The sequence below is a fragment of the Eptesicus fuscus genome, chromosome 13 (genome assembly GCF_027574615.1).
Source record: "Eptesicus fuscus isolate TK198812 chromosome 13, DD_ASM_mEF_20220401, whole genome shotgun sequence".
Classification (NCBI taxonomy): Eukaryota; Metazoa; Chordata; class Mammalia; order Chiroptera; family Vespertilionidae; genus Eptesicus; species Eptesicus fuscus.
The window spans coordinates 59,854,098-59,880,328 of NC_072485.1; the positions used below are offsets into that span (position 1 = coordinate 59,854,098).

Genomic DNA, 26,231 nt, shown 5'->3' on the forward strand with positions numbered 1-26,231 from the left:
GTAACATGTAAATTACCATCACTCCGCTACGCCCACGATTGGGAGGCGGGAGGCTGGGGAGCGGGACTCGGGGTGGCCTATCCGGCCATTGAGAGGCACGGATCCACTGCCACTGAGGGGGGCTACCCTGCTGTTGAGAGGCGCAGGGGGCGGGACTCCCCCTGTGCCTCTCAACGGCCAGATCTGCGGCCGCTGAGGGGGCGGCCGCTGAGGGGGCCTGCCGCGGACACCCAGCTGTGCCTCCCAAAGGCAGGGTAGCCAGGTGTCCGTGGCAGCCCCCCTCAGCGGCCGTTGAGAGGCACAGGGGGTGGGAGTCCCGCCCCCTGCGCCTCTCAACAGCAGGGTAGCCCCCCTCAGCAGCCGCGGACCATCAAAAGTGGGGGAGCTGGGTGCCTGTCTGCTCCGGCACCAGGCCTTTCAGAAGCCTCCGCTGAGCCGGAGGCCTCTGAAAGGCCTGGTGCACCACGGACAGGCAGCCAGCTCCACTGTGAAAAGCGAAAGCATGTAGGGGACCCTACACATGCATGATTCAATCATGCACTGGGCCTCTAGTTAGTATATATTTGAATAGGTTTAACCTGATATATGAGGAGGAAAAAGAGGGCCGTTTTCTGTAGTTAAGCGTGATTCTATTCCACTGTAGTGAAAGCATGACTTAGGTAACTTGACCAAAGACAGACAACCCTCCACCAGATATGGCCTACAGCCTATTTTTCTACAGCCCATGTGGTAAGGATAGCTTTTATATTCTTATAATGTTTGAAAAAATAAAACAAGAATACGCAATAGGGACTATATGTAGCCTACAAGCCCTGAAATATGTACTATCTGCCCTTTTACAAAAATTATTGCCAACTCCTGACTTAGATAAAATTTATTACACTTTTTCATTTTGTCCATGTGTATCATGTGTGATTTAATGGACTGGTTACACTATGCCGGATTTACTGGAACCATCACTGTCCTTGGAAACCATTCTTATGAGAAAACCTGCCAGCTGCCCCTTCTATCAAGAAAACTAAATTCCCTACTCCTTCCGCAGAGAAACTGACATTGGGACTTCCCGAGGGCCTCTTTTTCAATCTGAGATAAATACCCAGGTTTGAACTAAATTAGATTTTTGATGATTTTTTAGGTAACAGCGCTCTCCTGTAGCTATATAAATTATTAAGAGAAAATAGATGGGAGTTCCCAAATGGGAATAAGCAAGAATCCCAGTGAATTTTATTTTCCTTTTCATCATTAGATAACTTTAGAGGGATTTAGCTAAATGAAAAAAAGAGGCCCTTTATTTTATTTTATTTTTTTTTTTGTCTTGGCCCTCCTTTATAACCTGACTACATTATCCAAGCTAATGAAGTATATGTAAAACAATGACCTAAAAGCTGTTTTGTTTTAATGTTGTGGGAAGTATTTTTTAAGTTCTTTTAATGATGTATCAACTTTTTCTATCTATGAGTTTAAGAAAGATGGAGAGCTATTCTGTCTTGCTTATCACTGAACCCTCCATGGACAATTGCTGTGCCTGGTACAAAGAAGATACTTGTTAAGCAGTCACTGTGTGTGTGTCTGCCTCCCCTTCATCCCAAGACAATGAAGCTTTGTTTCCATTGTCACATGTCCCCTTCTATTAATGATGACCTAATTATAATATGAAAGAAATTAAGAAGTTCTACTTCTTTAGTATAAATTCTATTTCTTCCACCTAAGTTTAGATTCCTGGAGAATGACATATGAAGAAAGTGAGATTTAAACATTGATATGATTTCTGAAGGTCAAATTTATAGCCATGATTGGAATCAGAATCAACATTGAGGTGCTCAGTCCACAGCACATGGTGCCTCTCTCTCACTTGACTCCCTTTCCTGCCAATACTGCATCTTCTCAAATTTGGTGGATTTCTTAATAAAAAGAAGTGATGCATTCCCACGGAAAACCATGAAAGTACTCATGAAAAGGTTAGAGTAAACTAACCAAAATCTCAAAGTGCACTCTATTCAAACAGAAAATCTTCAGCAAACAAACCAAACACATTCTTTGCAGAGCCCAGGAACTTCTATATCACATTGAGAAAATGCAATATATAAGTTAAAGAAAATTAATGATAGAATAGACATAGTACAATGTATTGGATTACAGTACCTCTTCAAGTAAAATTTAAAATTGCATTAATATTCTCCTTATTAGAACAAGCTTAGTAATTTTGTGTCACAGAAACATTTTTTTCAAAAGGCATGTGCAGCTCTGGCCCATGTGGCTCAGTTGGTTGGGTATGCTCCCGGGCACCAAAGGGTTGCCAGTTTAATTCCCAGTCAAGGGCACATGCCCAGGTTGTGGACTCCATCCCTGGTAGGGGGCATATAGGAGACAGTCGATAGATGTTGTGCTCTCACAATGATATTTCTCTCCATTCCTCTCTCTCTAAAAATCAATAAACTATTCTTTTTTTTAATGGCATGTACAATTAGGCATCCATTAAAATAGTACAAGTATGATTGTTGTGCTTTCAGTCTATGGAGCATTTTTCTCTCTTACAAAAATTCCAGAGCTTTTATACAAACAGAACTTAAAAGTGCACATCATTGGTTCTGAATTTATTCTTTAAAATGACTGTGAGAAAAACAAGGAATTCTTTGGATCCTGACTCAGCTTGTTTATCTTATTGACTTCTAGTCAATGTGTTTCTATTTACCACATATGAAATACTCTCACCAGGACAAAGGTCCCAGCGCTGCTAAGTCAAACCTCAAACTCTGGCAGATGAGCAAATAGCCAAAGCCAGGGTCTACTTGAATTGTTTACACTCTTAGAGGTCAAGTTCAGACCCCATCTGCCTGCGATGCCTTGTAACACTGATTTGCCATAGCAGGTAGCTGACGAGATTTACCTGCGAGGACCAGAAACATGCACTGCGCCATCCAGAAGGCAGAAGTGCTGGATGGGGCTCATCTGATGCAGATTCTCTGGCAGGATGGTACGGAGTCCTTCTACCCTGCTGTGTGGCTGAGGGACAACTGCCAGTGCCCCAACTGCTACCTGGATTCTGCAAAAGCACGGAAATTTCTCGTGGAATCTCTTGATGTGAACATTGGTATTAAAGACTTGTCTTTTGACAGAAAAAGGGTAATTATCTCTAAATTACCATTTCTCCCTTCCTTCCCAAGATAAATAAAGGGGTTGATCTCCAATAATGTAAATAATGAATTATTATTGGATCATACATGTCATCGGGTTTGGGTAGTGCTGGGTGCAAAGTAAGCCTGCTCAGTAACTGAAAGAGTCTATTATTATTACTACTATTTTTATTACTACGACTATTGTTCATAAAATCTAGTGTTGCTCATTATTCCTTTAGTGACTGACAGCGTTGAAGACACAAACAAACTATTTCTAAAATAAAAAGAATGCTTCTGGGCCTCAGTTAACTCATCTGTGAAACAGGGATACTAACAGACTTTGTTCGGAGAGATAATGTGAGGGTTCAATGAGATAATATGGATAAAATGTTTAGCATAGTGCCTAGCATTATAGTAAGCACTCAAAATTAGTGAATAGATGTACAAGGCTTGTTCTAGAATTCCCAAAAGCATAGCTCTCAAAACCACAAACTAGATGTGGCCACCACCCTATGCTTCTCTCTTCCAAATACTAGGATAGTTACCAGAGAAGCAAATGTGACCAGCCAGGTCACCTTCCACTCTTGTCTTCATCTCCACTCGAGCACTTTACTCCCAGGGTTCCCTGCATGCTAGCTGTGTGACCATAGTAATAGTATTTACTCTTACATTTCCCCCCCCCCTCTGAAATAATGTCAGTGATAGTAATGCCTTCTCCCTAGAGTTGCATGAGGACTAATGAGTTATGTTTGTTGTGCTCATTATACAGCAGGCACTCAACGTGGTGTTATTTTGTGCTATTATTATTATCTGCCTGGTCACATCATTACTATTTCTGATACTCTAACATCAGGTCATGGCAGAAAGTTTGGAAATCACAGGTTTAGAGAATATAGAACAAGAATGTCAAGTCTAGCTAGGTTTTATTGCTTGTGTGACATTTAAGGGGCCTCAGAACTCAGGTAGATCCCAGTGGCTTTCAGGGATCTTATTTTTTCAAAAGCTGATTCTATGCCTGTGCATACATAGGCAAAAAGGGGGGGAAACTGATTCCCTGATTATCTTAAATGACATTCAAAAACAGGGTAATAGTGGAGAACTGAGTATATAGAAGCATAATATACATATAGGTGATATTTGCTTTCTGTGTTATAAGGTTCTTATCACATGGCCAAGCGAACATTACAGTGAATTTGAAGCTGACTGGCTGAAGAAGAGATGCTTTTCACAGCAGGCCAGAGAAAAACTCCAAAGAGAATTGTTTTTTCCAGGTAACCTTGTCATGGTCTTCAATGTCGTTTAAAACTCGTATGGGAAGAAATTTGTTCAGAATCAAATTCAAACCCTAGTGCTTTTGTTAAAATGTTATGGTAATTTATGTGGAATGTCTAATGACTTACCAACACAGGTCATTTGGATAGTGATGAAAGAAATATAGATCCATTCTAAGACATTCTCAAGAGACAGGAAGGAAAGAAATACAGCAAACTTGTATCCTTGTCATATACTGTGAAATCTGGCACAGCAGATATTCCGAAAGTGTCCGCTGCATACTGGCAGAACAAACCAGAGTTGCTCTTCTTAATAATTTGACCCAAGCCCAGAATAACACCAAATCAACAAAGCAGGAATTCCTAACCTGGTATCCACAGATAAAATTGTGTGATCCATGAACCCCATGATGTGTTTATATGAGTGTCTGTGTGTGTGTGTTTGTGTATGTTTGTATAGGTCTGCACAGCACATTTGCTTGGGGAGAATTTATATGGGTCTCAAGGGAACCTGTGACCACATAAACGTTCAGGAAATCTGCATTAATGAATGCTATGGAAGAAAAAAAAAAGACTTCATTCTTGAGCAGAGAGACAAAATAAAATAAATACTAATATAGGTATTTTTAAAGTGTGACTTTTAGGAGATACACAATAATTACAGCTCAAGAAGAGGCACTAGAGAGAAGTGGGAAGTGTTAATAATTCACTCTCTGTGTATTTTGAAGATTTGTATCAAAGATTATGTGGGACAAAGGCAAATTCTAGAAACATGATGATTCTTATGTATTTTCTAGAACCTCAACTTCTACAAACACACTAATAAGGAAAGTTTTCCTGAACTATCTTTTCCACTGTTAACCGGAAATATTGGACCCCTGCCTCTTTGAGCAACTGACCAGGGCCCTTGAATTTTGTAACACCTCTCTGGGAATTTTGGGTCATATCCCAAGATAGAGATAGTACCTTACACCTTTCAATTCTGAACATCTCAGATGTGTGCAGTAACTCTCCATGCTTTTAAATGCTAGACTTACAACAGTTTACTGGGTATGGAAATGTTACTAATTAATTGACTTCAACCACACAGCTTGACCTTGTCCTGTGGTTATCAACAAGGTATGACTGTTCCTTTCACTTCAAGTACAGGCCAGTCTTGTCAAGAACTAGGTCCCTAGCCAGCCAGCTTTTCTTGGTGGATCTAGTGTCAGTCTGCAGACTGAAGGGTCCTGTCCTGGGCACATACCTCGGTTGTAGGCTCAATCCCCAGTAAGGGGGGAAGGTGCAGGAGGCAGCCGATCAATGATTCTCTCTCATCACTGATGTTTCTATCTCTCTCTCCCTCACCCTTCCTCTCTGAAATCCATACAAATTTTAAAAAATAAAAGAATTAGGTCCCTCTAGTCCCTTAGCCTCACCATTCTGACAACTGACATGATTTTGTTCCAGTGCGTTCTGTCTAAACCACCAGGAATCATTTTCCTCTTTCTCAAGCCCAGCCAGCTGGCGGAATCCATATGGGTACCCGGGGAAATATGTTTTCCCTGCCTTCCCCGGTGAGTGCATTGCTAGTTACTTCACGGACTCTCCAGTTACATAACCGAGTAGCAATTGGGTCAAATAGCAGAATCACAAATGTATTATTATTTTTTTATTTATTTTAAATTTCTTCTGGCACTCAAACTATTTTTCTTTAACCCTGCCCTGATTTTGTAATCCTGTTGGATTTTACTTTCATTTCCTTCAGGCTCTTCTTTTAATTATTTCAGGGAATAAAAGCCAACTTCTTATTATTACAGCTTAAGCTTTTAAGCATTGTAAAAGGATATGGCCACCCCCCTCCCATTAATATTGCTTGACGAGCACAGTTTATAGCTTACATTTCTCAATGCTATCAGGCAGTAGCAAAATGGAAATGATACTACACTCAGTTAAGTAGTGGAAAAAGCTGGTCACACAGCAATCATGAATAATATAAGGAGAACTGGCTGCTATTTAGACACTGGAAAATATTTTAATGGTTTAAAACAAGATCAGATTTTTAAAATATATTCTCAAGCTGTGCAGTCGGTAGGTTAAAGAATAAGTTAATGGGCCATTTTAGAGAGTATTGCTTTTATGGCTTTTTGCCCGTAAAACTTGACACGTTATTTTACTGCCATTGCATATTTTCAAACATTTGTACTCCAGAACATGTAAACAGACTCGGTGACATTTGTGAAAGGCCTTTGTTGGGTTTTCGGTCCTCAGTGGCAATTCCTCCTCTTCTGCGCTTTCCTTAGAGTGAGGAGAGCCTTTTAAAATCTGGCGTCAAGATGCAGACCACTTTCCCTTGATCTTCCCTTGGCACTGGATGTGGAACTCAAAACTGAAGAGGCAGATGATAATCAGCCAGAAAAGGCTTTTGTCATGGGACAGGCACAGCTGGGAGGAAGACGTGGCTAATAATCATCCCTCACAATGTCCTCTCTAGTAGCACATAGATTGGGTACCTATTTTGTGCTTGAAGCTCTTTAAGGAAATACCAAGTTTAAAAAAAAAAAAAGATATGGATTCTGTCCTCCAGGATATACCAAGTCTAGGAGGGTGCATGAGCCATGGAAACAAATAAGTAAAGTACATTAGTTTAAGTCCATGACGGTACAACATAGAGGAAGGAATCTGAAGAGATGAGGAAAGGGTCCCCAAAGGGAAGTCATGCTTTAGCTGGGTTTTGAAGAATCAGTTTGTCAGGCAAAGATAGAAAGTGAGGAAATTCTCAACAGAGAAAAAAAGCCTGTGGAAAATCACAGAAGTATAAAATAGCAGGGTAGGTTTAGGAATCTGCAATTAGTTTAATGCTGGTAAAGTTAAAATTATTAGTCCACAAGACCGAAGGAAGGGGCCAAACCATGAAGAGGCTTAAGTGCCCTATTAAGAGTCTCAGTCCTAAATCCTTCGGCAAAGGAGTTTCTCAACATAGAGCTCAGGCTTATTCCCTCCATTAGTTCTCAGGCTTATGTTATAAAGCCAGAGAAATGAATTTAAGATCTTGATAAATTTAATAATAAGATTGCTTTGCTTTTTTTTAGAATGCATTTTACAGTTTCAGAGTTGAACCTTTCTGATTTTGACCAAAGGCACATAATTTATTAAATGCTTACATGTTTGTGAATGACTCCTTAGCTTTGTTGCATTCCCCCTTCTCCACTGTACCTCGTTGGCTCTTGGTTTGTATTCATTTTAAAAAAGACAGTTAAGTGATTGGATCTGTGTTGTAGAAAGGTCCTGGTCTGGTCATCTGTGTTGAATGGACTGGTCTGGGGAGTGACTGGGAGCAGGGTGACCATAGCACAGCCTAGAAATGATCCTGCAAAAGACTTTGAGAGCCTAAACCAGGGAAGTAGCAGAGAGGATGGGGGTAGAATCTGTATTCAAGAGAAACATATATTGACCTGTAGGATAGGAGGTCAGTGGTCCTGTTCTTTAATCTCTACCAAAACACTAATTCAAACAGATATAAGCACCCTGTATTCATTGCAATATTATTCACAATAACCAACGTATGGAAACAACCTATGAGAATGGATAAAGATGTCACACACACACACACACACACACACACACACACACACACCAGAATACTAGGCAGCCATAAAAAAAGAAGGAAATCTTGCCATTTGTGACAATAGGAATGGACCTAGAGGGTATTGTGCTAAGTGAAATAAGTCAGACAGAGAAAGACAAGTACTGTATAATTTCACTTATATGTAGAAGCTTAAAGAAAAAATCAACAAACAAAACAAAATAAAATTCATAGATACAAAGAATAGATTGGTGGTTATCAGAGAAGAAGGGAGTTGGGGGATGGGCAAAATGAGTGAAGGGGGTCAATATGCTGATGATGGTAACTAGACTTATTGTTGGGATCACTTTGTAGTATATACAAAGATCAAATGATTATGCCATATACCTAAAACTAATATGTTATGTACCAATTTTACCTCGATTAAAAAAATAATAAATAGAAAAATGTTTAAATAAATAATATCCTGGCCATGTGTTTTTAATTACATTTTTAAAAAGCTGATGTGTTTAAAAACATTTAAAACATTTGAGGATATTTTTGAAAACCTAAAGCAAATCTAATTCAAGGAAGAATTATTACAGTCTCCTTCCTTTTCATGTTTTTTTTCAGTATATTTGCCACATCAAAAATTAAGGAAAATATACCTTTTTTACTATTGGAAAAACAATGTTCTGCAGTTACATTAAAGTAAATTTCCTCTTTATGTTTCTTTTTTTTTCCTAACAGAGTAAAAGTAGAATGAGCTTTCTTCAATGAATGAAAAACTTTCATTTCTCAGAAACTAGGCTTACTTTTTCTTGCAGACTAGAAGTCGGTTTTATAACATTGGCAGTTGGACTCTAAATTTAGCATTTATAAATTTAGAAAATGTAAAAGTGTGGCAATTTCAAGAAGTAAAGTTGGACCACTTTATATGCTGGCTTCATTTTTACCAAACCTGCACATATTTTATATATTTAGCCTGCCATTTTTGCTAGTACCTACACATTAGGAGAGTCATCAGACAGACAGACACACACACACACACACACACACACACACACACACACTCACACACACACACACACGACATCTGGTTAAAAATTGTTACCTCTCACTTCTGATTCTACTTTGCTTTTTCAAAGTGGCAGATCACAGAACTACACAACTTTAGTTTGGGGGTAATAAATATTTTCATCATACTTAAATTTCTTCTTTTTAAGTTTCAGTCCCAAACTTTTAAATGTGCCCATGGCAAAAAATAAATAAAAATAATCAAACAAATTAGCTGACTTTTAGCCTCTGTTCTATTCAATGAATGCTCTAACATTACTATATTTTTTTCCCAAAATTCTGCATTTTCCTCAGTCTATAACTTTGCTATTAATCAAGAAAATAGTGTAGCATTGAAGTTAAGAGTGCTCTTGATCTTAGGTGTTGCTAGTTCTATGATCTTGAGCGAGTTACTTAACCTTTTTATGCCTCCAAATCTTATCTGCATGATAGAAATAGTGTCTATTTATCCTCTAGAGTAGTGCAATGCTGAATGAAGGGCAATGTCACACTTTATGGATTAACTCAATCTTCACAAGTTTCCTTAGAAGGCGGATGTAAATAACTATAGAGACCAGCTAGTCCTGAGAGGCTGCTTGAACCTCTTGAGCAGTATATTTGTTTACAAAGAAAGAAAAAATGCTGAATTCTATTAGTGAAATTCATTTCTCCTTTTTTCCATTGGCTGTCAAAATTCCATGCATATTGTATGTTTTCCCAGAAAAGACTGATACTCAACAGGTTATAGGGGGGAAATATTGCTTTGGTTATCTCTTTTGCCAACAATTTAGTTGGCTTTTATCATCTCATGTCTGGTTGGAGCTTTTCATCATCTCATGTCTGAAATAATACTAAAATAATATGCCTTTGTGTTCACACCTGGCTTGCACAACTCTGTAGGGTAATTCTCCTGTTGTCCACCATCTTCTCTGCTTCCTCTTACTCTGTGTCTCACTGTGGCACAGTGAAGTCCGACTTTTTCCCATTATCCCACAATCTTGTGCCACGCCCACAGGCATATGAATTCTTACTCTTATCCAAGTTCTCCTTGTTTCCCGGATCGCCTATTCCATTCTTCCTGTCTGACCAAATTTCACCTGCAGGGTCCAACACACATCCCAATGAAGTCCTTTACCAATGATTCGATCTGTTATTTATATGCATCCCTGAGCCAAACCATAAACTATAGATTAGAAGGTAAGCAAGCCCAGGAAATAGACATAATTTCACACTAAAATGCAAGGTTGTACTATAACAATGGAAGCATATACTTTTTTTGTGTTTTTTTTTAAAAAAGGTGACTAGAGAGAAAGTGAAAGAGTGTTGTATGTCAAGAATGCTCTTCACCTGTGGAACACTGTGTAATGAAAGGAGATAAGGCTTTGGAGTCAGCAGAGCTGTCTTTGACTCTCTGCTCTGTGAACTTGACTTAGTTTCATAAATTATCTGAGCCTCACTTTTTTCCTATGTAAAAGAGGCAGTCCTCCCAGTTTGGGGATGTGAAGAATAAATGATAAAATGCAACTGCTGGGCTTCACACAGTGCCTGGACACAGATCGCAAAGCCTGTTAGGTCCTTTCCCTCTCCCTTTTCCCTCCAATTCAGAGAGCAATGAACTTGGAGCAGAGGCATAGTGAAGAGCATTTGGGTGAACAGGAGGAGAGAGAAACAACAGTGGTATGGTAAGATCTTATCTTAGACTTTCCCTTACTTGAAAATAATCATGCTACATTTCTGATTAAAAACATGAGAGTGCCTCAGGAGTGAACTATTGCCCTGGAAAGAATTTTGGTCACTCAGACATTGGTTCAAAGTCTGGGCCAAAATTTTACCTTCCTGGCAGATAGTTTGAAATAAAGTTAAGGATAGCAGTGAAAAGTCTGATCAACTATAAACCTAATTTCAATCTGTGAGTTAGAAATGTTTGCTGAAGCTGGCATGGCCAGCAAACTTGAGAGAAAGTGACTGTGTAATTTAGTAATAGTTAAAGGATTTTTATAGATGAAAATACCAGCAATCAGCAGATATATTTCATGTGTAAGCTAAATACTTGGATGAAATAAATTTCAGGCCCAAATTAGGCATAATCTCATGACTGTATACAAGTAGATAATCTCAATAAGGAAGATAAAGGAAAGATAACTAAAGAAAAGCAATATGCTCATACCAGGAGGAAGCAGAGTCTCCAAACTCTAACTTCAATAGGGCATAATGGGAGTTTCTACCTCAGAATAACGTGATCAAACAAAATATATGATGGACAGCCAAAAACGGAATTTATAAAATAATATACTTGGAGCAATAAGAAAAAAAAAAGAGAGAAAAGATGAGACTCAGTGGTTTTAGATAATCCTGCTCCTCACACAGTCTTTTCCATCTCAGTTGAGGGCAACTCCATCTCTCTGGCAGCAGAATCACCCTTGATTCCCCTTTATCTCTTATACTGTACATCCAGTATCTCAAGAAAACCTATTAGCTCCATCATTAAAATAATTCAGAATCCAATCGAGTCTTACTGCCTTCACTACAACTCTCTGAACTACCAACATCATTTGCCTTCTTTCTCCTCTATCGCTTTTCCTACTCCATTGCCAATCTTCTTCCTCACATTTCTTAAAGAATTTATATGTGAATAGAATATTATCAACTCATATGCCTTGAAGAAACCCTCTTTTTCATCTGCAAGGCAAGGATTAAGTACAAAGACAACTTTCTAGTTCTGATTACCATCGGTGTCATCAGTCTGTTTGTATCCTGGAATTAATGTGTCATTTTATCAATATTTAATATATTCAGATTTTTTTAAAAAGCATCACTCTATGTTAGGCACTGAGCTCAGTACTTTATATTTATTTCTCAATTTAACCCTAGCAACATCTTCACAAAGGCTGCATTATTATTACAATCATTTTACACATGAGGAAAATGAGGCTGATAGAAATGAAGTAATTAATCCAAAATCAAAGAGACAAGCACTAGCAGAGCCAAGATTTAAATAAAGATCATCTGTTCTATTAAATACCATCCACCCCCGCTCCCTCTTCTATGTGGTCACAGCAGTTTGTGTGGGCTCCTCTCTCAGTGTCACTGCAGTTATTGCAATGAATGGTCAGTGTCTGTGCATTGACCGTCTTCCTCACTAGACAGTTGGAATCTAGGAAAATATCTAAGATTAATGACCATTTATTGAGCATCTAGCATTTATTATGAATTTATTCAGCAAATGTATATGAGTGTTTACTATGTACCAGGCACTGTCCTAGGTGCTGGGGATGCAGTGGTGAACAAAACAGAGGAAGGCCTTGTCCCTAATAGTTTACATCTTGGTAGAGAAAGCAATCACTACATTTATAAATATATCTTATACTACATCAAGTGGCGATAAGGACATGGGATGCAGGCAGGTTGGTGATTGTGATGGTGGGAATACATGGAAGGTCTCTTCTGAGTCCTTCTGTGTTTTTACTGAAATACAAAGCAAAGTTGTCAGCTGAGCATGAGTAGGAGAAGGAAGTGTGGGAGATTTGATGACAGAGAACATGAGAAACTGTCAGCGAGAAGAGTATAAGACTTCACTAGAGATTAGTGGGCATGCAACAAGATCAGACATCATAGTGTGTTTTCCTCCAGATGGTCTGGTTCAAGTGCATATTTAATCAAGTATACTATGGTGAGCTTTTCGTAGACATCATCTCATTTAACTTTAACAGCAACCCTGCAGATTGTTTTCATCCCGTAACTTCCAGATGAAGAAATTGAACCGAGAGAATAGATCACTTTCTGAGGGTCATTAGATGGGAAGTATCAGAATTCATATTTGAATCCAGATCTGTTACCTTCAAACCTTGAGTTAGTAACTTTGACACAACATCCCTATCAAATTGGACTGCCAAAACAGGTTTGGCTCAGTGGATAGAGCGTCGGCCTGCGGACCGAAAGGTCCCAGGTTCGATTCCGGTCAAGGGCATGTACCTTGGTTGCGGGCATAGCCCCAGTGGGGAGTGTGCAGGAGGCAGCTGATCGATGTTTCTAACTCTCTCTCCCCCTCTCTTCCTCTCTGTAAAAAATCAATAAAATATATTTTTTAAAAAATTGGACCAATATCTTCATCTCTGGGTGTGCCTCATGCATCCTCAATGAACTAGCTTTGGGAATAACTTCCACTTCATCTGCTAAATGCCCTTGCTGCCTCGTGTGTTCTCCCTCAGTGACTTTGCATTCCTCCAACAAGCTAAGAGATTCCCCATCTTCCTTTTGCCCCTCCCACCAGGACACTCATCTCCTTGCCCCCTTGACCTAGGCATGACTGGCTTCTCTCACCCCTCAGGATTTGACTTAAATAGCATCCCTTCAGCTAGTCCTTTCATAACTGCCATGTATAAATAGGTCCCCATTTATCTCCCAATGAGTATCAATATGCCCTGTTAACCCCCCTGCACTTGCTGAAATGTGTACTTTTATGTGCTTATATGTTTGTTTCCCTGTTTATTCACTGTTTTCCTCACACGGGAAGCAATTACATCTATTTCTATTCACCCATGAGATCTCTTTTGCCTCACAAGGCTTTCAACAAACATGTGTTGAATAAGTGAGAGATCACTTCCACATAATGTGACAAGCACTGTAACTGTGGTGTGTGTCAGGCTCGGGGACCAGAGAAGACAGCCAGCTCACCCACTCTTGCAGATCCTGAAGGAGGCACAGCAGAGGCTGCCAGTGCCTGCTCATAGCCCCCAGCACTCTTCCTACACTTGCCAGCAGCTTCGTGCTGCTTGGTTGCCTCTCTGCTGGAAGGTTTCTCTGCCTGGGAGCACAATTGGCCAGGACACACAGAAGGCCAGAAAGACCAGGAGTGAGGGGATTCCCTGCCCCAGGGTGGGACAACTCTGAAGTGTATTCTACAGTGTTGCCATGAGGTTCAGCATTGCCAAGCCCTGTGGCCAAAAGCAGTAACCTGTTCAGTAATACACCTTCTACCTCCTAATAGTGCCCCCAGGAGAGCTCTTTAATCAATTGCTTGCATTCACATCCTCATCTCAGAGTCAGAAGATCTCAATCAAAGTGAAGACACGTGACCAAAATCTTGAAAGAAGTGTTGAGTTCACTAGACAAGAAGTAAAAGCACATCCAAAGAGGGCTGGATTCCCTTAGCACAGAGAGAAGAATCAAAGCCCCATTTCCACTCGAGTGTCTTAGGGGTCAGATTTTTGTTTTAACTGGACCCCTAAGAGGCATTTGTAGGAAAAGACAGTAAGAGATTGGCTGTTTCAGAGCCAACAGCACAGTTAGGCGCAGGTGATGGGAAGGCCCTAACCTCTTGAAATAACACGTTGCAACTCGGCATGTCGCACTCATGAGTCTGTAGCTGAAGCGCTTCTTTGTGCCTTTTCCTTTTCTGAAATAAAACTTAGGATCCGGGAATGTGATTCATAACCCCAAGAAGGAAACCTTGTACAAATGGTTTATTGAAAGCCAGCCTGTAGCCTGTTCGTAAACTTTATGATGTGTGAAGCACATGTTCAAGGAAGTCTTTATTAGCGGGCCCATAAGTTAAATTAGATGGGGTGGTTCATGCCTTAAATACTCCGTCATTTTCCACACTGTTTATGTATCCAGACCCAGGTGGGAAATTTCAATTAGCTTTCAGTGTATCTGCCTGATAAATGATTTACTCTAGTTAAACGGGTTTTCTTTTGGGCCCCCAGGAATCAGGTTTTACAGTTGGGGGAGACTGAAAAAGATGCTTCTAAATTACATTTTCAATATTAAGGTTTCTGTGGATTTCATAAAATGTAGTTTATCTTTCATGGGTTTCATAAAAATGCAGTTTATCTCTCAGGGAAATTTGAGTGGCTTACATTCGAACTGTGATGATAGATTTGGAAGCTGGTGAGTCACAGTGCTGTTTCTGAAAGTCACCCTTAGTGTTACGAAGTGTATGAGGGGCTCATGCTAGGACACAGGTTCCACAAGGGACTATGGCCCTCGGTCGCTTATTTCTGCGAAGCTCCTGCCAGGGCACACCACAATGAGAGCTATAGCTGGAACACTGCAAACTTTGTGGAACTTAAAAGTCTTTGTAACCACACTCTGAAAGTGAAGTCCTGCGGCCTGAATTATTTATAGTCCACACCATGCTTCTATGGGACTGACGATAACCTTGCTTTATACCCAGTTCTTTGTGTGAAATTGGTTAACTTTACATATGCAAAGTATAACCTTGATTGAAAGAATCCAACTCCTTCTGCAGTTTTAAAACAAAGGGTACTGTGTGTGTGCACTTGTGTGTTGGCGAGCATGCTGTGTGTGCGTGTTATTCTATCATGGGAAAGTGACTCACGTAGAAACAAATTCACTGAAACATGCTATAAATGTATACAGATGTATTTAGTGTATGCCCAAAGCAGATGCTTCTGGAATCCCCCAAAGTAGTCAAAATACAAACTCAAAGTTTTAAAAACATTTACATCTGGTGAAATTGTTTTTCCAATCTCTCTTTATTCTATTTCCTGGCCACGGTCACCAAAGCTCACTGGAAAGTGATACTGGCCTCAAGTAAAACCAAACTGACATGGATCCCTGAATTACAATGGCATAAGGTAGAGGAGCCGGCTGATTTTGAAGCCTCGGTTCATTTCACAACAGGTGAAAAGCAATGCTGTTGTAGAGTTGTGCAATGGAGCCTACTCATAATGTTTTCTTCTGCGTGTAAAATCCTGACGAGGAGCCAAGGTTTATCTTTAAACACCCATGCTAGAACAAGTTCAGACACAGTGTTCCTTACTGCAAATTGCTCTGCTTTCTTATTTTTATCTAGTAAAATTCCTTCAATAAGGGACAGGAAAAGCTATGGACATTCAGGCATGGAACATAAAAATACATGGGATGACAGTATTTCAGGGCGTCCAATGTTTGTTTTATGTGTAGTTGTTAAAATTACAGACTTTGGAATCAGTCACCTAGATTTGACTGGCTAATTCTGCAAATCATTAGCTACAGGACTTGGATCTCTGTTCCCTTCTCTGTAACATGAAAATACTGAAAGCATCTCTCATGTATATTTATTGTGGACATTAAACGAAATAATATAGAGAAAGCACCTAGCACTACTCCTGACACCAAGAAAGTACTCAGAAAGTATTAGCTATACAAATTACTATTATTATTATTATTATTATTATTATTATTAGTCTACTATGTGCCAGGCACTGTGTTAGGCTTCTTATACAATCTCACTGCATTGTTAATAAAAGACCTGCAAGGTAAATATAACGATGGCTATTTTACAAATTATGAGACAGAGGTTCAGAGAAGAGACCAAGAAACTAGCTGCTAAGAGGCAAAAATTAATACCTAAAACCAGGCCTCTTTGCCTCCATGCACTTTACTTTATTCATATCCTGTCTCATTTACTACCAGTCACATGTAACTACTTAAGTTTAAGTTTAAATTAGTTAATATTAAATTTTAAAACTTAGTTCTTCAGTTCCACTTGCCATATGTCAGGTCTCAATAGCCATAAGTTGTTGCTAGTAGCCACAGTACTGGGCAGTACAACAGAATATTTCTGAATTTTCTCAGAAGTTCTACTTGACAATACTGCATCTGGAGCATGCCAACTCTCCACGCTGGTTTGTTGTCACCAGGACATAAGATTTTCCTCTAAACATTACAATGAAGGTTCACCAGTAAATTATTTAACAGTTTGTAATAAAGGTAACACATTTGCTATATGGCCATGTAGAAAACTAATCTAACAGTCTACCCAGCAATGAACAACCTGTCCTTAGTCAAATCATCACAGTGTCCAAGAACTACAAGGATCCTCGGTTGTGGTTTAAACAATCTTGTTGGTCAATAATGAGAACTAATGATGGTGGGAAATCCTAAAGCCGTGGGAAGATGCCAGCTGAGTCCCTAACATCACACCTGCCTCTAAGACTCTATGGGCCTGTGCTTTTCATTGGGACCAATAAGCTTAAAGCAGTTTGAAATATTTTTCAAGTTTCTAGATATGGTTTACTTAGAGTAAGCTTTGGAAAGAAGAGATGGTGATTTGTTATTTATGTCCTTAACACTGACGTTTTGCCCAGGAAATGTTTCTCCGAACTGGAAGCCAAATGACTTTTCTAGTGAGGCAGCCAATAAGCATTATTTATGACATGTATCGCCTTCTTTCTGCAGACTTTCTTGACTGGTATCAGATAGTACAATCTGGAGACTTTAAACAAAAAGAGCTAGTGGGATGGCGAAGCAAACAACCACATAATTGAACATTCACACAAAGTCAAGTAGAGTGCCTCTTTGAGAAGAGGCTCCTTCATATGAAATCAGGTCTGTTTGATTTTAGATGAAATAGTTGAACCATGAGGAACAGACCTGTGGGACTTCATGCATGTAAAAGAATAGCTGGCATCCAAGAAGGAGCATGGGAACAGGGGTCAGAAGATCTGATATCTTCATGGTATCTTGAACATATTTCAACTATAGAAGGGGTGGGGAACGTCCCGCCCACGGGCTGTATAAGGCCTGCAAAATCATTTGGTCTGGCCCTACCAAGGCATTAGGGGGAGTTAATTAAATGTTTGACCAGATACAGCAGGCTAATTTTTAAGTTGATAATTTTGTATGGCCTGTGAATGATGTTATAAACATCCAAATGGCTCTTGGCAGAAAAAAAGGTTCCCCACCCCTGAACTATAGCCTCTATCATATTGTCAGTTCCCAGGTCTACTTCTCCCATAGACTATGAGCTCCTTAAAACCTACCGCCTATCATAGTGCCTTGACATGGTAAAATATTAGGCTTCTTGAAAAGATAAACCAACAAATAATTGTTGAGTCACTAATATAATCAAGGAATACCAAGAACTTGTATGTTAAACCAACCTACCCCCCCAAAAAAAAAAAAGTATAATCATTACTCCCAAACCTTCACATGTCGTTATCTGTTATTACTTTAGCCAACTTGCTTTTGCATAATACAAAATGGCCCATGTGCTGAGCTGCTTCTCTTTGCCAAAGTGATTTGGTTAACATTACACCTAAGGTTGTCTCAAGTGTAAGAAGCACTTGATAAGCAATGCTTTAAAAAAAAAAAAAAAACGGGGTGGGCGGGGAAGCAGGTAAGGCTATTGTCCTTTCAGTTCTATTGGTCCCAAAGAGAGAGAAGAGTTAAAAGGAGAAATTATAAAAGGAGAAGTTAGGAACCAATGGCTGGATATAAACTCGACTTCTGGAGAAGATACAATAAGTTACTTTGGCTTGTGGAATGTATGAAATACTAAACAATATTAACACCCAAAAGTATTAATTCGGCAACCTGGAGGAACTAATTTATAGTTTTTAATTTAGGCCCCAGAAGTTCTGCCTCATTATGCAAGCTGTTATGCATAATAACCCAGAAACATTGGCAATATATGCATGCATAGTCTGATTGGGTCTTCCCACAGGCACATACCTACTCACCTCTGCGAATGTCCTTCTGCCACTAGCTGGTAGAGGAGCAGGAATGGCTCCATGCACCTGCCTGCATCTTTTCACTATCTGTCTCCTAAGAAAGCCATGTTGACATTGAATGAATGATTTCCACTCTACAACTACTACCAGGCAACATTGACCCATTCCTTATTCTTAAATGGGAGGGGGGTATTAAGGTTGTTTTCTGTAACACGGTGTATAGTCCCCAGTTAGAAAAAGCGAGGCATTGCTTAGATATTGAGATCATAATTTCTCATTCTGCCACTTGTTAGGAAGGTTTGCCTTCCTAAGGTAAATTCATTCCTGAAAAAAAATAAAGAAATCAAATGGGTTAGCTCGTGTTAAGTCTTTCCTGAATGCAGTTGTAATGTCTGAGTTATTTCCCCTGGCAAAATTCCATCTCCTCTGTGTTCCACCTCTTTTGGGAGATCCTGGTTTGCAATCAAATTGTTTTTTATACTTCTTTTCCTTTCTGTTGTGGGTTTTTTTTTTTCAAGCAAACATTTTATGAGCATTTAAGATAAAGAATCAAAGAGCTAAGGCGTGCATTTGACTTTATCTCCTGTGGCTTTGTCACCAAGGTGTCTATGCACCCCAGGACCACACCTTCCAACTTCTCTCCCCACTGCCAGCCTTTGCTGACTCCAGAAGACAATGCAACCCCAGAGAAATCATCTTATCAGACAAAATAAGAAAGAAGGAACTGTACCTACCACGAGAAACAGTCCCCACACTCTCAAGATTAGGCATATGATGTTCTAGGCCACCATCCCAATTTTATCTATTTGGAGTTGAGTAATAGGACTTGGCTGTTAAAACACACAGTGTTCAAGGTTATTTTTAAACAGTGCCCAGATAGATATACAGATCAAGAGTCATCTATGAGCTAAACTACCTTTTCTCAACAACTGTGGTATAATGAATATCTGTCATGGATCAGGCATAGTAGAAAGCAGGGCGGGGGGCAGGGGAGGTATATAAGTAGACTAGAATGGCTCCAAGGAAGAAAATCTGGTAATTTAGGCATTTGCAATATGACTGAGAGTCCACGTTGAATCAAAAGCCAGCTTCAAAGAACTAGCCCCTTCCCTGAGGTTATCACTGTAAATAAAAACAAAGAAATCCCATCTGGTTTTTTCATTTTCTTAATTCACAGAATGTCAGTACTGGGGCTCAGAACTCCAGCTACCTACTCTGGATTTTGAAGATGTTTTAAAAAATGATGAGCATGCATACAAGTGGCTCTCCAGCCTCAAGAAAGTAGGCATAGTGCGACTCACTGGAGCATCCGACAAACGAGGGGAAGTTGTCAAACTTGGGAAAAGGATTGGTTTCCTTTACCTCACATTTTATGGGTGAGTTATCAAAAGTTTATATTCTGCCATTATATGTAAAGTTTAATATATTTCTCCGAAGGGATAATCTTTTGATTGGAGATACAGAAATCTCTATAATATCTTCATCAGGAAATCAGATGAGAAGATGAGTCTAAAAATGAGGTTGCTCTGAGAATGACTAGAATTTTTAAGTCTAAAAGTCCAAAGACATCAGATACCAAAGGCATCAGGCTAGTTAAGGTGTGTATGAGTTTGCTAGAGCTGCCATAAGAGAATACCATAGATTGGGTGGCTTAGATAGCAGAAATTTATTTCCTCACAGTTTGGAGGCCAGAAGTTCAAGATCAGGGGGCCACCAGGGTTGGTTTCTGGTGAGACCCCTCTTCCTGGCTTGCAGATGACCACTTCCTCACTGTCTCCTCTATGTACCCACAGTCCTAGTATCTGCTCCTCTTCTTACCAGTCCCATAGGCCCCACACTTATGACTTAACCTTAATCCTCCCTTATTGGCCCTATCTCCCAACATAGTCACATTGGGGGTTAGTTAGGGCTTCATCATTATAATTTTCAAGGGGCACAATTCAGCCCATAAGAGGTAGGATGGAAGACTGTGTTTCTTCAAGATTTTTTTTTTAATTTTTATTTTTTTTTAATTTCTTTATTGATTAAGGTGTCACACATTTGTCCTCATCCCCCCATTCCCATCCCACCCCTCTCCCCACGCATGCCCCAATCCCCTGTTGAACTTAACCGTTGGATAGGCTTATATGCATGCATACAGGTCCTTTGGTTGAACTCTCCCCCTCCCCCCACCCTCCCCCTACCTTCCCCTATCCTCCCTCTGAGGCCCGATAGTCCGATCGATGCCTCCTTGCTTCTGGTTCTGTTCTTGTTCCTCAGTCTATGTTGTTCATCATTTCCCCTAGATGAGCGAGATCATATGTCACTAGATATATACTAATAAGAACTGAATGTGAGACGAGCAATAATAGTTATGCTGACAGGCAAAGGAATCAATCTGTAGCGAGCTTCCCCCCTGGACCAACAGTTCTTTTGAGACCCAATTTCAATGTCCAGTAGTTCCTTATGTGTACATGTCAGCACTGACCCCTCAGCTCTGGATGGTGGACAAATGGTGGTAATGGAGGTCCGACTCCCTATGGTTTGGTCTCGGCCGAACCCAGGGGCACGGCATCACCCGGACTAAGGGGCACGTGGCCTCACCCATACCCAAGGGGCGCATGGTCTCACCCGGGCCTGGGACCCAGCCTCACCCGGATGGATCCAGGGGCGCACGGCCTCACCCGGACCCAGGATCTGGCTTCACCCATACCCAGGGACGCTTGGCCTCTCCCAGACCCAGGGGCACGTGGCCTCACCAGGGCTTAGTTGCACAAGGCCTCCCCTGGATCCAGGGACACATGGTCTCTCCCGGACCCAGGGACGCTTGGCCTCTCCCAGACCCAGGGCCACTTGGGCTCACCCGGGCCTAGGTGCACGAGGCCTCATCCGGATCCAGGGACGCATGGTCTCACCCGGACCCAGGGACGCTTAGCCTCTCCCAGACCCAGGGGCACGTGGCCTCACTCGGGCCAAGGTGCACGAGGCCTCATCCGGATCCAGGGACACATGGTCGCACCCGGACCCAGGGACGCTTGGCCTCTCCCAGACCCAGGGCCACTTGGGCTCACCCGGGCCTAGGTGTACGAGGCCTCACCCGGATCCAGGGACACATGGTCTCACCCGGACCCAGGGACGCTTGGCCTCTCCCAGACCCAGGGCCACTTGGGCTCACCCGGGCCTAGGTGCACGAGGCCTCATCCGGATCCAGGGACGCATGGTCTCACCCGGACCCAGGGACGCTTGGCCTCTCCCAGACCCAGGGCCACTTGGGCTCACCCGGGCCTAGGTGCACGAGGCCTCACCCGGATCCAGGGACACATGGTCTCACCCGGACCCAGGGACGCTTGGCCTCTCCCAGACCCAGGGCCACTTGGGCTCACCCGGGCCTAGGTGCACGAGGCCTCACCCGGATCCAGGGACACATGGTCTCACCCGGACCCAGGGACGCTTGGCCTCTCCCAGACCCAGGGCCACTTGGGCTCACCCGGGCCTAGGTGCACGAGGCCTCACCCGGATCCTGGGACACATGGTCTCGCCTGGACCCAGGGGTGTGTGGGCTCTCCCAGACCCAGGGGCGCTTGGCCTCGCCCGGGCACGGGATCCAGCGTCATCCGGGTCCAGGGGCACATGGCCTCACCCGGACCCGGAGTCCGGCCTCACCTGGACCCAGGGGCGTGTGGCCTCACCTAGACCCAGGGACGTGAGGCCTCACTTATACCCAGAGGCGTGTGACCACACCCTAGCCCAGAGGCGTGCAACCCCGCCCACACCCGGGTCTCAGCGGGGCCCCGTCTTCCCGATCCCAATTCCTGCCGGTCAATCCCCCCTCAGCAATTCCCCTGGCCATCCTTCCAGAGCTCCAGTATGGCTGCTGCAGAACTAGTCGGGCGGCGGCTCGGAGAAGCTCCGGTGCGCCCGGTGCATGGCGGTGGGCCGGTCTGGCGTCGCTGCGTCGGCCCTTGGGTCTGCATCGGTGGCCGGTCGCCGAGCATGCGCACCTGGCCGCTCCGGGGCGTTGAGATTCTTGACGGACTCGGAGGTCAGCAAGCGCGGAGTCTCCCACCCCATGTCTCATAGGGGCTCGTCTGTCCGTGCTTGGCTGCCAGTGGAGCCGTCCCCTCAGCCGGAGACCGCCGGGGGAACTGCGCCGAGCACGTTCCAGGCCGCTGTTGTATCGCCTGAGACATAGTTCTTTTGTGTCGCCTGAGCCGTAGTTCTTAAAGTGTGGTCTTTGGGTCACCAGCATCAGCATCATCCCACATACCCCTCTTTTATTCTAGTTGTAGAGCATCTACTCAGCCAGCCCTATGGTGGTCTTGGATGGTGTCTGCTCTGCTCTCTTGTCATAGTCTCAAAGTTGTTGTGGTAGGCAACAATCAGGCTTCCGCCCTATGCCTCCATCTTGGTCCTCCTTTGTATAGTTAAGTCTTGATTGCTGTTGGTGTCACTGGGGGGGCTCTCTTTGTCTATAAAGGAAGAGTTGCTGTGCAGGAGACACGTCTATGGGCCGGGTCTTGGCGCAGCAAAGCTTTGGCGCTCACTAAATATTCCTGTTGAATGTGTACCTTATGCACGTGGTTGAAATCTGGTGTCATCTCCCACAGACCACTAGATGCCCTCGTTTCTGGGTCTCCAATGGGGTGTAGATCAGCTACTGCCTTAGGCACTCAGCAAGGATTACAGCAAAAACTGTAGTTTCTTCCTCCTGTCTGAGTGGCCCTGGAGCAGTCCGACTAGAACAGCAGTTCATCTGGTCCGCTGCCAGAGGGCAGGCCACCCATATGCATAAGCCGTTGCTTGGGGCGCAGGTGTGCCTGCAAGACTTGCGGGGCAGGTCTTCAAAACGTGCGGGGCGGGTCCCAGGGCGGGGCGGGGTCTCAGGGCGCCAACAGGCCTTGGTGCAGCGAGCCGCGATGGCTGTGAGTCTGGTCCTTCTGCCTTCCACGTATCTAAGTCCCCTCGTTCCGCACTCCAGCGCAGCAAACACTGATTGCTGGGCACATCTCCGCAAGAGTCCCGCCTCTCCCCGCAGGCATCTGGGTCTCCCGCGGTTCGCCAGAAGATGGATTTCAGGGTGATGGAGAGCTAATCTCTCCTAGGTTTAGAACAAAAGCCCCTTTCCCCCGCCACCAGCCAGACCCACGCGCCTCCACACCTCATCCCCTCCGATTTCGGTGGGTGCGAGGCAACAGAACAGCCTTTAACCTCCGCCGCCATCTTTTCCAAACTTCCCAATTTGTATTTCTTAATCCCTTCATTTCAGTCAACTCTACTGAAGTCTAGCGCCGCCGGGAGGTGCACGGAAAGGGCGCCCGGGCCTCCGTCCGGTGCGCGGTGCGCGCGTCCCGCAGAACCAGGCGCGCGAGGGCCGCGTGGCGGGGACGGGCGCTGGGCGGCCGCCGAGCTCCAGGCGCCGCCATCGCCGCGTTCCGGGCATCGTCGCCGCGGCGTCCCCCCAATTTGTACTTCTTAATCCCTTCAATTCAGTCAACTCTACTGAAGTCTAGCGCCGCCGGGAGGTGCACGGAGAGGGCGCCCGGGCCTCCGTCCGGTGTGCGGGGCGCGCGGCCCGCGGCACCAGGCGCGCGGGGGCTGCACGGCGGGGACGGGTGCTGGGAGGCCGCCGGGCTCTGGGCGCCGCTGCTGCAGTGGCATCCCCAGCATCCCGGGCCGGGCGGCCTGCGGGGGCGGCGGAGTTGCGAAAGTGAGTGAGTTTCCCAGGGTTTCGCCCGGAGTGGGGTTCAGTGCAATCGGAGCCGGCGCTCAGCGCACTCCGGAGCCTTTATCTCCTTCCTGCCAGTGAACGCTGGCCAGGTCATCAGCCGCCCCTTCTCTCTGGTTCCATCCTCCCCGCAGGCGCGTGTGCTCGTGTCTCCGCCCGTTTCTCCATACCTTAGGCTTTTACGGCTTCCCCGACTGTCCCCGTGGCCTTCTCCTTCCCCCCAGCTGTGGGCATTTCAGTCCACCAACTTTCCTGTGGTTCTGGACGATGTCCGTTCTGACCTCTAGTTGTATTTTTGAAATTGTTGTGCCCGGCTGCAGGTTAGGTGTTTAACCTATGGCGCCATCTTGGTTCCTCCTCTTCAAGATTTTTATAAGACACTTAACTTTACCAATGTTCAAGTTCATTCAAGTTTTACCTCCCAAGGGTTGGTGAAAAATAAAATTGGGCCCTGGTCAACATTGCTCAATGGTTAGAGCACCAGCCCATGCACTGAGGGGTCATGGGTTTGATTCCTGGTCAAGGGCACACACCTGGGTTACAGGTTCCATCCAGGCCCCAGTTAGGGCTGGAGGCAATCTTACAGGCCCTATCTCGTGTCTCTCTCACATCGATGTTTCTCTCTCTCTTTCCCTCCCTCCCTTCCACTCTCTCTGAAAATAAATGGGGAAAAAAATATCCTCTGGTAAGGATTAACCAAAAAATTAATAATAATAAAATAAAATTGGGCCCTGGGGGATTGAAACCAGCCACCAGATGTGTTAAGAAAAAAAAAAGGGATAAAATTAACATGCAGAAAATTAAGTCTAGGCACTTCAGCAAGTAACAGGAAACATATTTTAACTTTGGAACAAGAACCTGTCTGCATAAGAAATGCCTGGGAGGTAAAACTAATTATAGATGGTGAAACACTAACAATAGAAAACACTTATCTGGAAGTGGGGGCATGACTTTATTTCCAACTTTTAGGGTGAACCTCTCATATGAGATATAGATAATTATTCTTGGGCTCACAGAGTAGAGAACACTGGAAGTGAAAAGGACCTTCAAAATCCCAAGGTTGAAAACTGATGGCACACAGGCTGTACTCAGATGTTTTGTTTGGCCCACATGATGTTGAAATAAAATTAAATTAGTCATCAGTACTTTAAAAGTGGGAGATTTTACATTAAATATGGATCTGACTTTTCTTGAAAAATCAAATCTGGCAAAAGCTGAGCCTAAGTTCCTTCATGCCAACAAATGTGGACCTAAGTGGAGGCTGCCCCTGAGAGAACACACCCTCTCCAGTTTGCCAAAGTCCTTCCCAGCCTCAGGCCTGCAGGGGCCCTGCTAGCCTTTGAGTTCGCCAGCCCTAAACTACTAGTATAATAAGACCACAAAGAGGATTGAAAAAGCTCAATCACTTGCCCCCAATGATTTCAGCAAGTTCATTCATTACAGAAGATGCTATATTTAGACCTGGGTGACCCACTCCACGAACGCCATATAAAATGTGGACCTTTCCTACATCTGCAAGACTTTGAAGGGCCTTAGAGATCACAGCAGTGACAACAGGCAAACAAAAAATGACTAAGAGCCTCAACTGTATTATTTGTTCTTTATTAATTTTCGCAACTTTCTGAACCAGTTATTATCCCCCATTTCACTGATAAGAAATCTGAAGCCCACATTAAACTATACCCACATTCCCACAGGTGGTTTAAAAGGAACCAGGGTTGGGAGCTGGGTCTTTTCTATCCCCGGGCTTCTTCATCCATGTCACTATCAATAGTATAAAGGAAAAAGGGAGAAACGATGCTTTCAGGCACCAGAGGTAAACAGAACATTTCAAAATAAATCTCTCCTACGTTGTTGCACTTAGCTTTTATTTGCTGACAGCAGATTTTTTGTATCTATGCCAACACATTTCACCATTTCATAATAGTGGCCAAATGAGGGGCTCTTTGTTGTAGTTCCCTAACGCCCACCCCCATAAGGGTCAGATTCCGAGTCCTGATTTATGAGTTGTGTCTTTGTTTGTTTGTTTTATTATTACAAATCGTAAAAATACAATTTGGCCACTGATCTAATATTGTTTAA

At 43.1% G+C, this 26,231-nt stretch overlaps 1 protein-coding gene across 7 annotated transcripts in view; it reads left to right on the forward strand.

Annotated features, from left to right (window-relative positions):
- The window catches only part of BBOX1 (gamma-butyrobetaine hydroxylase 1), a 98,760-nt gene that overhangs the window by 45,595 nt on the left and 26,934 nt on the right, over positions 1 to 26,231 (forward strand). For 5 of the 7 annotated variants that reach the window (XM_054724577.1, XM_054724575.1, XM_028156711.2 and 2 more), the window contains 3 exons: positions 2,870 to 3,123; positions 4,273 to 4,387; positions 19,623 to 19,821. In XM_054724577.1, the coding sequence (XP_054580552.1) occupies positions 2,905 to 3,123; positions 4,273 to 4,387; positions 19,623 to 19,821 (533 nt within the window). In that variant the 5' untranslated portion in view covers positions 2,870 to 2,904. Of the gene's footprint in view, positions 1 to 1,793; positions 1,959 to 2,866; positions 3,124 to 4,272; positions 4,388 to 19,622; positions 19,822 to 26,231 lie in introns of those variants that run through there. The other 2 variants (XM_054724576.1, XM_028156714.2) reach the window with 2 other exon arrangements.